Source organism: Thamnophis sirtalis, unplaced genomic scaffold (assembly GCF_051295495.1).
Source record: "Thamnophis sirtalis isolate CommonGarterSnake01/CBP01778 unplaced genomic scaffold, rThaSir2_p1.2 scaffold_2, whole genome shotgun sequence".
Lineage (NCBI taxonomy): Eukaryota > Metazoa > Chordata > Lepidosauria > Squamata > Natricidae > Thamnophis > Thamnophis sirtalis.
In genome coordinates, this window is record NW_028261382.1 from 97,712,230 (window position 1) to 97,728,201 (window position 15,972).

The 15,972-nt window shown below is 51.6% G+C and overlaps 1 protein-coding gene across 1 annotated transcript in view; it reads left to right on the forward strand.

The window, feature by feature from the left end:
* Window positions 1-15,972, forward strand: part of SIK3 (SIK family kinase 3) — a 44,631-nt gene that overhangs the window by 15,898 nt on the left and 12,761 nt on the right. Inside the window, 3 exon segments of the mRNA XM_087706470.1 lie at window positions 13,455-13,571; window positions 13,929-13,992; window positions 15,453-15,614. Coding sequence (XP_087562596.1) covers window positions 13,455-13,571; window positions 13,929-13,992; window positions 15,453-15,614 — 343 coding nt within the window.

Below are 15,972 nucleotides of genomic sequence, written 5' to 3' on the forward strand. Positions count from 1 at the left end.
ACATCTTTTTCTCTAACTGGTTGGCTCAGTGAGACTGTAGGTTGTGGGATTCCCAAATACGAGGCTCAGCCATTCCAGCTTGGTTATGACTGTTGTTTCTCTTGCTCGGTTGGTGTAATGCGCGAACCATTGTCGCATTCTGGTCTATGCAAAGCCGGCCACGGGGGCCGGGTGCAAAAGATGCTTAGAGTGGCACCACACGACACAGTGCTTCCACGGCAAGTTCTGGCCAAGAACAACACCAAAACCAAGCCAGAAGATTGACATACAGTGCTGCCATCCCGAGGGTGATGAAAGCCCTGGGACGAGGCCTCCCGCTTTCCTGACAAGCCCCTCTAGCAGAGAGCAGTTTCCAGATGTTTTCTGGCAATCAGCAGCCTCCTGGCTGTGTTGTCTTCCTCAGGGTGTGCCACTGACTATGAAAAGTGTGTAATCCTTCTAGGACAAGCGTGTTTCTTGTGGATGTATTCTGCAGTCTGGGGAAATGGTGAGTTCAAACAGTGCGTGGTGGACTTGTGAGAAACCATAGTTCGTTCCTCAATGCAGGACGCATCAAAACAGAAGTGAGACTTTTGAGAGGAAGAAAATGGCAAAGGGACATCTGCCTTTGGGTTAAGCTGTGCAGTCTCAGAGGCCTGCTAGTAAGTTGTGGATGTGAAAGGAATTGGTGGGGTCAGGGTTTTAGTACGGAATACTCTTAATTCACTCTACTCCAGGGGTGTCCAAACTTGGGAACTTTTAAGACTGCTGGCTGGGGAATCCTGGGAGTTGAAGTCCACCAGCCTTAAAGTTCCCAGGTTTGGAGACCCCCGCCCTGTTCATTTCTGTGCAGACCCCCTGAGTCTTCTGAGACATGCATTAGGAGGGGAACTTTTCAAAAGGTAGATAGGAAACGGGCATGTTGGTTTAAAAAACGGAGGTCCCTGGAAAGTGCCCTCCGTGTGTCCCATTCCTGAGCCTCTGGCCTGCATTCATCTGCACAGAGCAAGCTGGAGGTTTGGCATGGAATGATTAAACGTTGGGAAAACTGAGCTGAGCTCATGTAAGTGTCAGAACTAAGCAGAAAAGGGCCTCCTCTTGTTTGAATGCAGCCGAGGGGCTTCTCGAAAGTAAGCAATGGGGAGATGCGGGGGGGGGGAGGCGTCACCTCCAGGTCGAAGGGGGCCTTTTAGATGCAGGTAACCAAAGGCTCCCCAAGAAGTCGCCGTGCAGCTTATGTCACCCAAATTTCCCTCTGCTTTGCCCTGGTTTCCATGGGAACTGCTGGCTTGATTGCTGCAAATGGCATAGAAGATGCTTGTCAGAAGTTAATTTGAAAGGTTCCAGATCCCCCACAGTAGCTCACGTTCCCCAAGATAATTTGGGTCCTAAAACCCAACTGAAACGGGTCTGGCCAGGAGCACCTTCCTTCCTTCCTTCGGCCCAGCCGGGATTATTAATGAGGCAGCAGAGGGGGGTGCCGGGTGCTCAGGCTCAGCCCAGCTTGAATGGCTCCTGAGAAGACTTTCTCCCAGATGTCTCATCTGGGGAGGCAGCTGGAAGTGGCATATGGGAACTTCAGTAGCTAAAGGGCCCTGAGCAGACATGACAGAGGGGTGCAGGGTCAGAGATGTATCAGCAAAGTGCTTTGCAAAGTAATCACTAGAGAAGTTAATAAAGATCATCCTTAAAATTAAGTACACTGGAAACAAGAAACCAGATTGGGAAGAGTATTCACCATGGCTGAACAATTATTTTTAGAGTGGGAATCCAAAGAGAGAAGGCAAATAGCAGTTTATACCAAGTGAAATTCTAAATTCTAAAACATACATTGACCCATTGAAAACCAACAGATTGCCAAGTCCAGTTACTGTAGATCCATATGTTAAAAGGTGGCCAGCATGATGCTAATTTTAAAAATGGACCCCGGGGAGTCCAGAAAGTTGAAGGCTGTTATGAGTAAGTGAGTGAAAATAATTATTAAAGAGAAATTGCCGAGCTTATAGATTTAGAAATATTGCCAAATAATTACCTTTCTCCTATGAAGAACATTTCAAAGTTCTTTGAGAATTCTCTACTTGTGGATGATTCTGTATATGTTGCCTGTATAGTTTTCAGAAAGCCTCTGGCAAAATCTTTAATCAAAGATCTTTTAGCACAATTAACCATAATGCGGTAATAACTAAGTCCTTCTGTGGAACAGAAGAAGTTGGAGTGTAAATGACAATTCTTACATTGAAGGGTTATGATGTCTGCCTTCCATGCTTCCTACTGATCTTTGCAAGCTGTCATGAGGTAGAACAAGGTGACCAGGTTTCCCGAGAACCTCAGGATATTTGTGCTCTCAATAAAATAAGAGCATCAGAAAGTTCTCTAAGCCAGTGTTTTTCAACCTTGGCAACTTGAAGATGTCCGGACTTCAACTCCCAGAATTCCCCAGCCAGCATTCGCTGGCTGGGGAATTCTGGGAGTTGAAGTCCAGACATCTTCAAGTTGCCAAGGTTGAAAAACACTGCTCTAAGCTACTGTAGTAAAATGGAAATAGAAAGTGCGGTTTAGAAGAAGCAAGTACAAATTGATGCACGTTGGCGTTAAAAGCTGGTCTGTTCTGAGCTGGCCGGGATACAGAAAGAGGCTAGTTGGGAAGCCTTGGGCCACCCTGTTGTCCGATTCCCTGCTTGGATCTTGGGAGAAGTGACTGTGGCAGCAGCTCAGAGCCTACAGACTTTCGACCCACTGCGGCTCTTGTAGAAAAGACGTAGAAGAGCCAGAATAATACTGGGACGAGAACAAACCCATTAAGGGAGGGTTTTTTTTTCTTCCTCCCTTGTAATATGACTAGGATTTGGAAACATTTGTGAGGTTTGGTGGGGAGAAATTTATGGAAAAGAAATGCTTCCTCATACAGTAGAAATGCAAACTCTGAAAGTACTCCTGGTAACAAAACATCTGGAGGCTGATGGTTACCATTGGCAATTGCAAATAGGCCGTTTGCTAGGAAAGTGTCCTTGCCTTTACGAGGCTCCTGCCTCTTCGGCCTGAGTAGGTGGCCGTCAGTTGTGAGAAGAGAGGGTCCAAGGGGGTCGGCCTTCGAATTCCATGTGTCATTACAGTATATATATATATTCTTTTTAAAAAGGTCTTTTGGGGAAGATGGTGCTTCTCCTTTTTCTAGTGTTTAAAGGATGCCCTGCTTTTGCACGTATATCTGTATACACAGGACAGGAAAGGAGATTTTGGTCCAGCTTGCCGAGCGGGCAAGAGATTCTTGCTCAACATATTTAAATTAAACAAACGATTATATTATGAACGTGCTTCTGCCCCCTGGCTTCCTCTTCAGACCGGGGGAAGCTTCAGGGTGAGAAGCTACTGGTATTAGCAGGCTCTGCCCAGCACCTGATTTTCTGGCTTCAGCGGAGAGGTACAAGGCAAGGCACCCCACACCTCCTCCTCCTCCCGAAAGCGATCCAGGTTAAGCACCCTGGTTCTGCTTTGGGAGGTGCCAGCTAAATCCTGGGGCCTGTCACTCGAGAGCACGCCCTGGGATGCGTCCTGGCTTGTACATCGGAAGGATGATCTGTCCTTTAGCTGGCTGAGCAAGGAGAAGAGGCATCTCAAGCACAGGCGGTCTCTGCCTTGAGGTGAATCATTCTCCCAAGTGAGGAGGAAAATGCTTTTGATCACCCAGGTGGAGACAGGATATAGAAGAAGCAGGCCGGGAGCACACAGGAGACCCAGCCAGAATCTATAGGGGATAATTCACGCACCAGAAACCCGTGGAGATGATGCTCTACGTAGATCTGGGTTTTCCCCCTAATCCTTAAAAGCCCCTGGCCATGATGTGGTGGAAGAAAGAGTCCAGATGTCAATCCTTCCAAGAACACCTGGGGATTATATATAAACAAACCATGGCAGATCAGCTCTAATGCATACCGCTATCAGGTTAAATACAATCATCTCCAAGAGGTGTCAGGTAAACAATGAGAAACAAAGCTTCCTTTAGAATCACATAGTGGAATTGTTGCCTAATAAGAACAAAAGGGAACACATATCCATGAATGTATGTAAACAGCACAAGAAGACAATAGACTTCAAAAAGGTTGTTGAAGAATCTGCAATGTTTCTGCAAAGAATGTTTCAGAAGTCTTTGAGAATTCTCAAAAAGGGATTTTGTGGAGCACAGCATTAGAATCTACCAGCCACTCAATAAAGCTGAATTCCTTGGAAGAAGAAGTCAGAGAGGTGGTTGGACCGTTGGATGACAAGGAATTAAAGACATATGTGTGCATGTGTTTGGACTCTGTGTGTGTGTGTGTGTGTGTGTGTGTGTAAATACAATACAATAGCAGGGTTGGAAGGTACCTTGGAGGTCTTCTAGTCCAACCTCCTGCCTAGGCAGGAAACCCTGTACCGTTTCAGACAAATGGCTATCCAACATCTTCTTAAAGACTTCCAGTGTTGGGGCATTCACAACTTCTGAAGGGAAGCTGTTCCACTGATTAATCGTTCTAACTGTCAGGAAATTTCTCCTCATTTCTAAGTTGCTTCTCTCCTTAATTAGTTTCTACCCATTGCTTCTTGTTCTACCCTCAGGTGCCCTGGAGAATAGTTTGACTCCCTCTTCTTTGTGGCAGCCCCTTTGTGTAAAGACAGATGAAAAAAATGAGTTAAATAGTTCTGCTTTCTCCCTGTTGCTTGTCACCTTCTTGCCACTTTCTCCCAGCAATGGACCAATTGTTTCCTTAACCCTTTTCTTTTTTTTAACATGTTGGAAGAAGCTTTTTGTTTGTTATTTTTTACTTTTATGGCAAGCCTTTCTTCATTGTGAGCCTTAGCTTTCCTTACTTCATCTTTACAGGCTCGGTGAAGTTAGTGATGTCCCCCTTTCCACTTTTTATACTTAACTTTTGTTTCTTTCAATTTGTCAAAGTTATTTATGCAGCCATGCTGGTTTCTTTTGGGAGCTGTTATTTTTCTTCTTCATTGGTATTGTGCTAGACTGAGCTTTTGTAATCTCATTTTTCCAAATTTCCCAAGCTCTCTCCAAGTTTATTGAAATTAGCTTTCTTAAAATCCAAGACTCTAGTTTGACTTAGTTCTACTACTTGTGTTTGCATAATGTTGAATTCCAATATTGCATGGTCCCTTGCCCCCAGGGGTCCTATGGCTTCAACACCTTCTATCATTTCCTCTCTGTTAGTGAGAATTAAGTCCAATATGGCTGATCCCCTTGTTCCCTTCTCTACTTTTTGGGAAACAAAGTTGTCTGCAAGGTTCGTTAGGAACCTGTTGGATCTTCCACTTGGTGCAGAGTTTGTTTCCCAGTTGATGTCAGGGTAGTTAAAATCCCCCACTACTATTGTGGTGTGCTTCCTATGTATCTTAGTTATCTGGCTAGCAAAAAGTTCATCTACTTCCCCTGCTTGGTTGGGTGGCCTGTAGCATAGACCTATGGTAATGTCATTCCCCCCCCCCCACCAACCTTTAATATTGACCCAAATGCATTCAAGATAATTCTCATCATTGTTGTGCTCTATTTCTGTAGAGATGTAGTTATTTCTTATATATAGTGCAACTCCACCTCCTCTTTTATTTGGTCTATTTATTTTAAATAATTTAAATCCTTCTAGCTGTATGCTCCATTTGTGGGTTTCATCCCACCAAGTTTCTGTAATGGCAACAATATTGTATCTGCCCTCATTTACTTGAATTTCTAATTCGCCCTGTTTATTCCTCATACTCTGTGCATTGATGTATAGACATTTAAGTCCATTTTGATTGACCCCGTGTTTACTGTCTACATAACCTGTATTATGCCTGACTGCCCCTATTTTCTTGCCACTTGTATGATTCATGCACATGGTATGGCACTGACTTTTAAATGCTTGGTTTTGCTTGACAGCGGGAGTGATAATCTTAGCCGCACAAACATCTATGTTACATGCATTGATAACCCTATGAGTTTTAGATTGCTGGGGACAGAAATGTTCTGTATCAATTAATTCTCTGGTCCCCGCTGTTCAGTTTAAATGTTTATCCAGAAAATCTGTGAATTTAATGCCAAGTAACTGAGTCCCTTTCTTGGATGCATGCAAACCATCTCTTTTATACAGTTTTTCATTGGACCAGCTGCAGGGATCATGACTAATGAAACCAAAGCCTTCCCTTTTACACCACTCCTTTAGCCACACATTAAACTCTGCTACACGCTGGCCCTTCCCTTTTTGTTCCTTATATACTGGTAAAACCTCTGAAAAGAGAAGCCTACAACCTCCACTACTAAATTCATACCCCAAGCTCTGGAAATCATTCTTCTTTTTGGGACAGATCATTTGTGCCAAGATGTGTAATAGCATCAACGTCACAATCCTTACTTGCATTCTTGACTATCTTAAGAATACGCCTCTTGTGCCTTCTCTTTTTACATACCTTGATCTTCTTGTCTGACTGATGTGTGATACCTGGGTCCCCACTTCGCCTTTCCAAAGAAAGTTCTTCATTTTGGACCACGATCCCCTGCTTACTTGAGTCATCGTTATCACAACTAGCGTGACCTGTCTCTTTAGTGTCCCCATGAAGGACAGCAGGGGCGCTATATCTGTCGTGCTGGGTCACAGCAAAAGCTTTGTGTTGATGGTTCGCAGCTCTCACCCTGCCGGATCCCGCGGTTGTCCAGACTGCTCTTCTCCGGCAGGATCTTTGCGGTAGAGGGGGGCTGATAGCGTGGCATCTCCATAGAGTGGAATGGCCGAATTGGGCACCTAATTTCTGCTTGGAGAGCACAGATTAGAGATTCTAGATAGGCAATCTCTCTGTGTGGACTAGTAATTTGTTTACAAAGGGGACAGTATCCAAATTTGAAGAGAGTACTGCGAAAGACAGGTGCAAGACAGCTGTTACATTGAACTAAGCCGGTCATTTTGAAATAAAATAAAATCACAATCTGAAGTGTGCTAATCCAGATTGTATTATTGCTTTTGGTTTATAGATATATGATTCACACGCTATTAGGCAGGCGAGCTACTACCTAGTCCTCTTTGCCCCCCCCCCCCTTGCAGCCAGCAGCTCCAATCACCAGCCTCAGGGAAGTTCAAATGAAATGGAGTTAAAGGGCCCCTACCTTTGTCTCTCTGACTCCCCCCTTGTAGAAAACAGCTCTACACAGCAGGTATAGAAGTACGAAGCTACAAAATGCATATCGTTTTTGGGCAAGGAGCCTTGATGACAAGAAAGGACTTCGGTGGGAGAGGCCCTCTGAGGCTTGCTACTCCCAGGAGGAACATGTCTGCCGAGTCCACCGCTCTGGCGTCCGTACAGGGAAAACAGCCAAAAAAGGGAGAAATTGGCCTCAGAAATTGAGCTGGAGAGAGGCCAGGGTCTGAGCAATTTCCTCGGGGGCCTGGCGCTGGCAGCAGTCTGGAGAGATATTGCTCTCCAAGGCTGCTCTTTGAGAAAGACGCCGACGCCGCCCGGGAGCCGCTCGGAAGACGCCGCGACCCAGCTGATGACCCAGCTGGCCTTGGAAGGCATCGGAGAGCGTTCCGAGCGTTCGGAGTGTTGGAGAGCGTTTGGGAGGCCAGGGTACGAACGACTTCTTGGGGGTCCGACGCTGGCCGCGGTCTGAGAGCCAGCTGGCCGGAGAGAGCTTCGACCGGCCGGAGAGAGCTTCGAGTGTGCTTTGCAGCTGTTGGGCGGGCGGAAATGGCGGCGCTTCGCTGAAGGCTCCGCTTCGGCGTTTTTGGACCTAGGCGTCTCAGGCATTGACAAACAACTCCGGACCAGCGTTTTGCGAACTTTTACGGTCCTAGCCTTGGCCCTATTCCCTCTGCTGATCGAGAGGACCCTGGTGTTTACTGCTTCCGGAGGATTACTGTTATTAAAGGAGGTGGGTGACTCGAATGAGGCTGGGGAGGCAAGGCAGCTTGTAGGGCAGCCTGCCGACGAAATGCTGGAAAAATCACGAGCAACATCTCCAACATCTCTAAAATATAATACAAATAACTTACCCGGAAAGCCTAAGACCCAGGGAGCCAAAAATAGATCAGCTGGCGCTAGGGACTACCTCTGGAGTAGAACTGTGGATTGGAAATGGCGGTGGCGCTCTGTGGGGGCTCCGTCGCTTGTTCCATTTTCTAGCTATGCTGGCTTGCGATGGGAGCGACCCACGACTGTGCACCCATCCCCAGGACTATCTTTGGGCCGTCAGGACGCTGCAGCCTCGGATTACGGAGGCTTGGGCGACTCTGGCGGATTCCGGGCTGCATCTTTTGTACCAGCTGTTCGGCGGCGAGGGGGAGAATATCAACGTGGTGGCAGTGGCATTGTACTTTGGCGTCCTTATCGCCTCCCCACCCCTGCCCCCCGTTTGCTTACAGGAGGATTGTGGAACTGGGGAGACCACCCCTGGAAGCCTGAACTCGCACCTTAAATTAACGAACTTGCGCATTTTATAATTTCTTTCCTTTTCTTTTATCTTTTTCTTCCTCCTTTGCATGGGTTATGTATGAGATACGTATGAGATGATTGAATGTCCCACTTTTTATGATCATACTGTTGTAAATTTTGTGTTTTTTAACTTTTACGTGGGGACTGTTTGGGGGAGTGTTTGAGTATGTATGATTCGGAGGACCTGCCGGGAGTTGCGGGGGCCATGGGGGTGGCTGAGGGGACCAGAGACACGGGAGAGGGTCGGGGTATTGCGGTCGTAACAGGGAGGGGCAGATACGGCGGGGACTTTAGGGCAGGCCATTACCGGGGAAGGAGGGTTCGCTACATCACAGAGATCCCTCCTTCCGGCCCTAGGAGCCCCACTCCAAGACCAGATGGCGCAAGTAATCAGGACCCTGGTCTCAGGCTGTTGTCGCTAAATGCCAGGTCTGTTGTACATAAAGCACCTCTCGTCCGGGACTTAATTTTAGACGAGAGGGCAGACCTGGCATGTATTACTGAGACCTGGCTGGGCCCAGAGGGAGGAGTCCCCCTTGTAGAACTGTGCCCAGAAGGATTTCAGGTGCTGCATCAGCCGAGAGCCCAGGGAAGGGGTGGAGGTGTGGCCGTTGTTATCCGGGAGTCGTTAGTTCCTCGTAGGGTCCCTGCTCCGGAGATTGTCGGGTGTGAGTCTTTGCTGTTAAAGTTGGACCTCAAGGGTCAAGTGGGTTTGCTGCTAACGTACCTGCCTCCCAACAGCGTTGCAGCAGCCCTCCCCTCGCTCCTCGAGTCAGTAGCCGAGCTGGCGATTGAGTTCCCTAGGTTGATGGTCCTGGGGGACTTTAATTTGCCGTCGCTCGGTGAAAACTCTGATGGGGCGCAGGAGTTCATGGCTTCCATGACAGCCATGGGCTTGACTCAAGTAATCCGAGGCCCAACCCATTCAGCGGGACACATGCTTGACCTCGTATTTCTCTCGGAGCAGTGGATGTGTGATCTTGGTCTGAGGGGGAGTGACATCATACCCCTGTCGTGGTCAGACCATTGCCTACTGAGGCTCGACTTCCGGAGGCCAAACCCCCACTGTAGGGAGGAGGAACCGACCAGGTGGTTCCGCCCCAGGCGTCTTATGGAGCCAGTAAGGTTCCAGACAGAGCTTGGGGTTATTCCTGATACTTTCGCCCACAGTCCGGTAGAGACTCTGGCTGCTGCGTGGCATTCGGCAGCGTCAGAGGCCCTCGACCGGATTGCGCCACTGCGGCCCCTCCGAGGCGGCGGATCCCGGAGACCTCCTTGGTTCACCGAGGAGCTCCGGGAGATGAAGCGCCGGAGGAGATGCCTAGAGCACCGTTGGAGGTCCGATAAGTCCGCAGCGAACCGAGCAATGGTAACCACCTGCACCAGGGAATATACTAGGGCACTTAGGGCAGCCAAAAGATCACACATAGCCTCCCTGGTCGCATCCGCTGAGTCCCGCCCAGCCGCCCTGTTTAGGATAACCCGCTCCCTATTGAACAAAAGGGAGGCGGGGGAACCCTTGCAGGGCAGAGCTGAAGAATATGCCCAATTCTTAGCGGACAAAATTGCTCGGTTTCGGACGGACTTGGACTCCACACCCGCAGTTCCAGCCGAGACTCAGGGGGATCAAGTTCAACAGCTCTGGGTTGAGTTTCAGGAGGTTACCCCCGGGGATGTGGACAAGGCCATGAGAGCTGTGAGTTCCTCCACCTGTGCTCTGGATCCGTGTCCCTCATGGCTGGTTTCTAACTGCAGTGAGGTGACACGAGGCTGGATCCAGGCGGTTGTAACCGCCTCTCTTCGGGAGGGGAACTTCCCCGCCGCACTAAAAGCGGCGGTGGTGAGACCCCTTCTGAAGAAGCCATCCCTAGATCCAGCTGTCCTTAACAACTACCGCCCGGTCTCCAACCTCCCCTTTCTGGGGAAGGTTGTTGAGAAGGTGGTGGCCTTCCAGCTCCAACGGTCCTTGGAGGAAGCAGACTACCTAGACCCCTTCCAGTCAGGCTTCAGACCCGGTTACAGCACTGAAACCGCCTTGGTCGCATTGATGGATGATCTTTGGAGAGCCAGAGATGAAGGACATCCCTCCATCCTGGTCCTCCTTGACCTCTCAGCGGCTTTCGATACCATCGACCATGGTATCCTTCTGCGAAGACTGCGGGAGGTGGGAGTGGGAGGCACCGTGTTACGGTGGTTCTCCTCCTACCTCTCGGACAGGTCGCAGTCGGTGTTAGTGGGAGGGCAGAGATCGTCCCCAAGGCCCCTGAAATATGGGGTGCCGCAGGGTTCGGTCTTATCCCCCCTACTATTTAACATTTACATGAAACCGCTGGGAGAGATCATCCGTAGGCACGGGATTAGATACCATCAATACGCGGACGATACTCAATTGTATCTGTCCGCCCCGTGCCAAATCAATGAAGCGGTTGACGTAATGGACCGGGGGCTTGAAGCCGTCATGGACTGGATGAGGATTAACAAGCTTGTGCTCAACCCAGAAAAGACCGAGTGGCTGTTGTGTTTCCCTCCCAAAAATTTGGCTACTAATCCAACACTCAGGCTGGGGGGTCAAATTTTACACCCCTCAGAGAGGGTTCGCAACTTGGGAGTCCTCCTGGATCCACAGCTGTCATTCGACCATCATATAGCGGCTGTGACCAGGGGGGCATTCGCCCAGGTACGCCTGGTGCGCCAGTTGCGACCCTACCTGAACCGGGAGGCCCTCACAACAGTCACTCGGGCCCTCGTGATTTCTAGGCTGGAATACTGCAACGTGCTCTACATGGGGCTGCCCTTGAGGTGCATCCGGCGACTTCAGCTAGTGCAGAACGCAGCCGCGCGAGTGATCGCGGGTGCACCCCGATTCACCCGCATTACACCTATCCTCCGCGAGCTGCGCTGGCTACCTGTCGATCTCCGGATGCGCTTCAAGGTGCTACTGATCACCCATAAAGCCCTACATGGCAGTGGATCTGGATACTTGAGAGACCGCCTTCTGCCAATTACCTCCCTACGACCTATAAGATCTCATAGGTTAGGCCTCCTCCGTACTCCATCGGCCAGCCAGTGTCGGCTGGCAACTACAAGGAGGAGGGCCTTCTCAGCAGCGGCCCCGACCCTTTGGAACGAGCTCCCCGTAGAGATTCGTACCCTCTCCACCGTCCAGGCCTTCCGCACAGCCTTGAAGAACTGGCTCGCCCGTCAGGCCTGGGGATAAGGACCATTACCCCGCCCGAATGTTGTATGCATGTTGCTTATTATTTTATTATGTGTTGTCGTCTTAGTGTTGTATTCCCCCCTCCCTGGTTTTCTGTGAGCCGCCCTGAGTCCCCTCAGGGAAAAGGGCGGCCTACAAATAAAATCAATTCTAATTCTAATTCTAATTCTAATGGTTGGCAACGGAGGAAGCACCAGAGCCAGGGGCCGGGACTCCCAGATGGGGAGGCACCTAGCAGTTATGCCCCCAAGTCCTTTCGGCCACCAGGCCACCTCCTTCGGGATGGGCAAGGGGGGCATCGGGGGTTGGAGGGAGAGCGTGGGGCTGGGACAAACTGGCCTTGCTTTACAAGGACGGGAGGCCCAAAGAGCCTGGAGTCCATGTTTGATGCCTAGCAGAACCCAGAGGAGACCCCAGGGAGCCTTCCGTGATACCGGCGGTTAGTCAGTCCTCCTCCTGGCAAATCCAGATTGACACCACTTGGCATATAACGTGCCAGTCTCCGAGGATTAGCCCAAGATTTGGCAGAAGCGGCTGATCCTTTCCCCTTCATGAGCTCCCTCCCAGGGCTATAACCAGGCCAGCCCCAGCCCCAGGCCCCTCGCCTTGTCCTCCCCTGCCCTTTGGGTGCAGGTCAGCAGGGCCCTTTCTCAGGAGTCCTGGGCTGCTTTTGGACACGGGGCTCCTGAGGAGGCTCCTGCTGCTCGGGCAGGTGGGGCTCCTGCGTGGCATTTCGGCTTCCCCCTGTGCCAGTGCTCAGGAGCTGCCCTGGGCTCCGGCTCCGTTGGCACCTCCTGCTGAGTGATCCAGGAGCCACATTCCTTGAGAGGCAGGTTATCCCGCGGCTGGCAAGACGGACCGTCCTGCTTGGTACCAAGGCTGCTCCTGCTGGCTCCTGCTTCAGGGAACAGCCCGGAGGCTGCTCCGTGTGACGAGTGCGGATTATGTTTATTACATTATTTGATCACTGAAGGTTTGGCAGCTTTGCACAGTTGGACGTGGTTAGATTTTAGGTTGACTTTGTTTTGGCCGTTGTGTCGCACACGCTCACTTTGGGGAAATACGTTTTTGCACAAGCTCGGAGGCCTCCTGGGCACAAAATGGACAATCGGGGGACCAAGGGGCCAGTCTTGGAAGGGGGGGGGCAAGGCCGAAGGCAGAGACAGAGACCGGAGGGAAGCCTGACCTGGAACTCTTCAGCTGACCCAGAGCAAAGGCCTCCTCCTGGCGTCCCCCTTTCTAAACCGAGGGCGGCCTGGATTTCCTGCAGTTGAAAGCAGCTCCACAAGATGGAACCCTTGGCCAGGCCACTCTGGTCCTCTGAGTGCTCCGGATGAGGAAGGAGGCGCCTGAGCGGGGAAAAGCTTCCTTTGGAGGTCTCTGTTCCCTTCCAGAGTTTCTGGGGCATTTGCAGAGTCCATTTGCTCTTCTCCCTCCGCCCAAGCACCTGCTCTGATTTCTGCATCCCCACCGAAGGGGGCTTTCCTCTTTTGGGCCACTTGGAGTAGTTCAGGATGAGTGCAACCCATTTCCACAATCTTCCTCCTCCAATTAGTAGATTCATGGGAAGCCACTATTCAGAGCACAGTTTAGAGAAAGTCGCTGGCATCTCTGTCATTCCTGCGAGGCATCACCTATTATTGGCCAGTTATTCAGAGTTGGAAATAAATTGTCCAATGGACCAGTCTTTTTTCCTGCTCTCTAGTAGCTGTAAGCGCTCAGAATATACCAGACTGCGAGGAGCAGCCGTCCTTCTGCCCCCACCTGCCCATTCTGGGTTTAATAATAACTGCTCCCTTGTTTCCCCTTCCAGGTGGCCATAAAGATCATTGACAAGACTCAGCTGGACGAAGAGAACCTCAAGAAGATTTTTCGGGAAGTGCAGATCATGAAGATGCTGTGCCACCCTCATATCATCAGATTGTATCAGGTCTGGCGGCTGAGAAACTCAGACGGGGACAGGCAACGCGTTGGCAAAGGCTTTGGGGGGGGCAGGAGGGGCCCCCAACCTTCGGGCTCCTCTCGATCCAAAGGGAGCCTCTGCGTGTCATTGGGGGGTGCTTCCTCTGCCCCCCCCCCAATAGGCCCCTGGCTGATTCAAACAAATGCAAGGATTTCAGAGTAAAAGACGTTGGTTGAATGCCAAGCAGCCGGGTGTAGAAGATGACCATAGAGGTCCCTGTCTGTGGCGCCTTTGGCGCTTCTCCCATGGGGACCCCCCCCTCCCAGAAGAGGCCAGATTGGCGGAGGGTGTTTTGTTCTGAGCCTGTTCTCTGCCCCTGTGCAGGTCATGGAGACGGAGAGAATGATCTACCTGGTCACGGAGTACGCAAGCGGAGGGGAGATATTTGGTAAGTGCCTCGTTTGCCTCATTCGACCAAAAGAATCTTGGTCAGTAAATGAAACAGCTGCTGGGCTTCGGGCTCTTTGGCCCTGGAAGCGTCCACTGCTGCAGAATTGCTCTGGCACCCTTGGAGGGGAGAAGAGGGAGAGGGCGGAGGGCTCTCAGGGGGTCACAAAGTTCCCAAAAGGGGAAGGGGCAGCCCCAGGGAAGATGCCGGCCTTTGGGGCAGGACGGCTGCCAGCGGAGCTAGGATCCTCCCTGGGCGACCCAAGCACACCCGCCGGGCTGCCCTGTGGAGTTTCCCACAGCACCGGAAACCACCTGGCCAGCCAGGTCAGCCGCAGGGACAGGGCCGTCCAGGCCGGTTCCTTTCTTGGGCAGGTTTATTTTTGATAGGAGAAGGTTTCAGTGGCTGCGGAAGAGCCCAGGTGACTTCGGCTGATAAAGGAGGAGACCCCACCCTAGATCTATCTGACCCCAAGCCCCCCCTACCCCTCTTCCTTGGCCTTCCCATGTTACTGCCCTGCATTCCAAAAAGCAGGCAGGGCCAGAGCAAAAGCTAAAAGTTTAAATATAATTAAAATATATTATAATCAGACACGTTTGCTGTGGTTACTCCCTGTGCCTTTCAACCCTTCTCATCTGGCATCACACTCACCTCTTGGCAGGAGTCTCTCAGGAGGCGCTGTGCAAGCTGCCTGCATGCTACCCTCCCAGCCCCCCTTCTTCCCTCCAAGGTGGAGGATGCCCTTCCTCGCTTGCCATGCTTTGCCCAGCTCCCCTCTCCCCTCAGCCTGCTCTGCCACGCCAGAGAAGTCCTGGTTATGGGAGGAGCAAGGGCCAGAGGGGGTGGGGTGGGGGGAGCCCTTTCAGTGGCGCAGCTCTGCTCTGGGGCCGGACTGGGGGTGGGGATCCAGGAATTGCCCAGGAGGCTGTTGCTTGTTGGCTTCTCCCTCTGGAAGGGCTTCTGGGAGGGAAAGGGGGCTGTGGTGCTGGGTGTAGGAGACGTGGGGGCCTCTCGGCCTGGGCAGAGGCCTGATTGCTCTCCAAAGCAGCCTCTCTGGGGGAGCCTGGCAGGCCGGAGGATTGTAGGCTGCTTTGTTAGCAGAATCCCTCCCCCTGCGTCCGGAGAAAGAGGCTCAGATGCAGAAGGGGGGGCTTTGCATGCGTGTCTCTCCCCCCCCCCCCCGCATCCCCCATATGAAGGTTCAGCTCGTTTTGGTCCCAGCCAGGAAGGCCAGGGGCTCTTTTCACTGGGGGGGGGGGAGGCTGGGGGGGTGATTTGGGAGGAAAAGTGCTGAACCTTTACCCCACCAGCAGTTTTAGCTGGCCGTCCCACCGCGCCTCCTTCCACAGGTGGCCCCATCCATTCCCCCCCCAACAGGCCCCTCCCCATGTCCCATCATTCGCCCAGAATAGACACCTAACCAGCTTCACACCCCCCTCCCCGCCCCCCCTCTCCTTCAGATCACCTGGTGGCTCACGGACGGATGGCGGAGAAAGAGGCTCGGAAGAAGTTTAAGCAGATAGTAGCAGCCGTCCACTTCTGCCACTGCCACCATATTGTCCACAGAGACCTGAAGGCCGAGAATTTGCTTCTGGATGCAAATCTGAACATCAAAATAGCAGGTGACCCTTTGTAACTCCGGCTTTCAAAAGATTTCCTGGCAAAAGGGGGGGGGGCTTCGTGGACTGGCAGGCAAAGAGAGTTCAGAAAGGGAGGAGGGGGGCTGCTGGACGGTCCTCGCAATAGAGACAGCCGGGCGGGGGGGGGGGGAGTTGCATGGAATGGCTGCACTTCCGGGGGCACCTAATCCTTGAGCCTGGCTGCAGCAGGAAGAGGGGAGACCTAGAAGGATCCGCAGACTCAGCGGTATTACGCTGGCCAGTTCAGTTCAGCAGAGGCCGAGGGACGGTGGGGCCCGGATCAGCAGCTCCTGTCAGGAGAGGGACCTCAAGGGCTCTGCTGGAGGGTTGCGTGGAATCC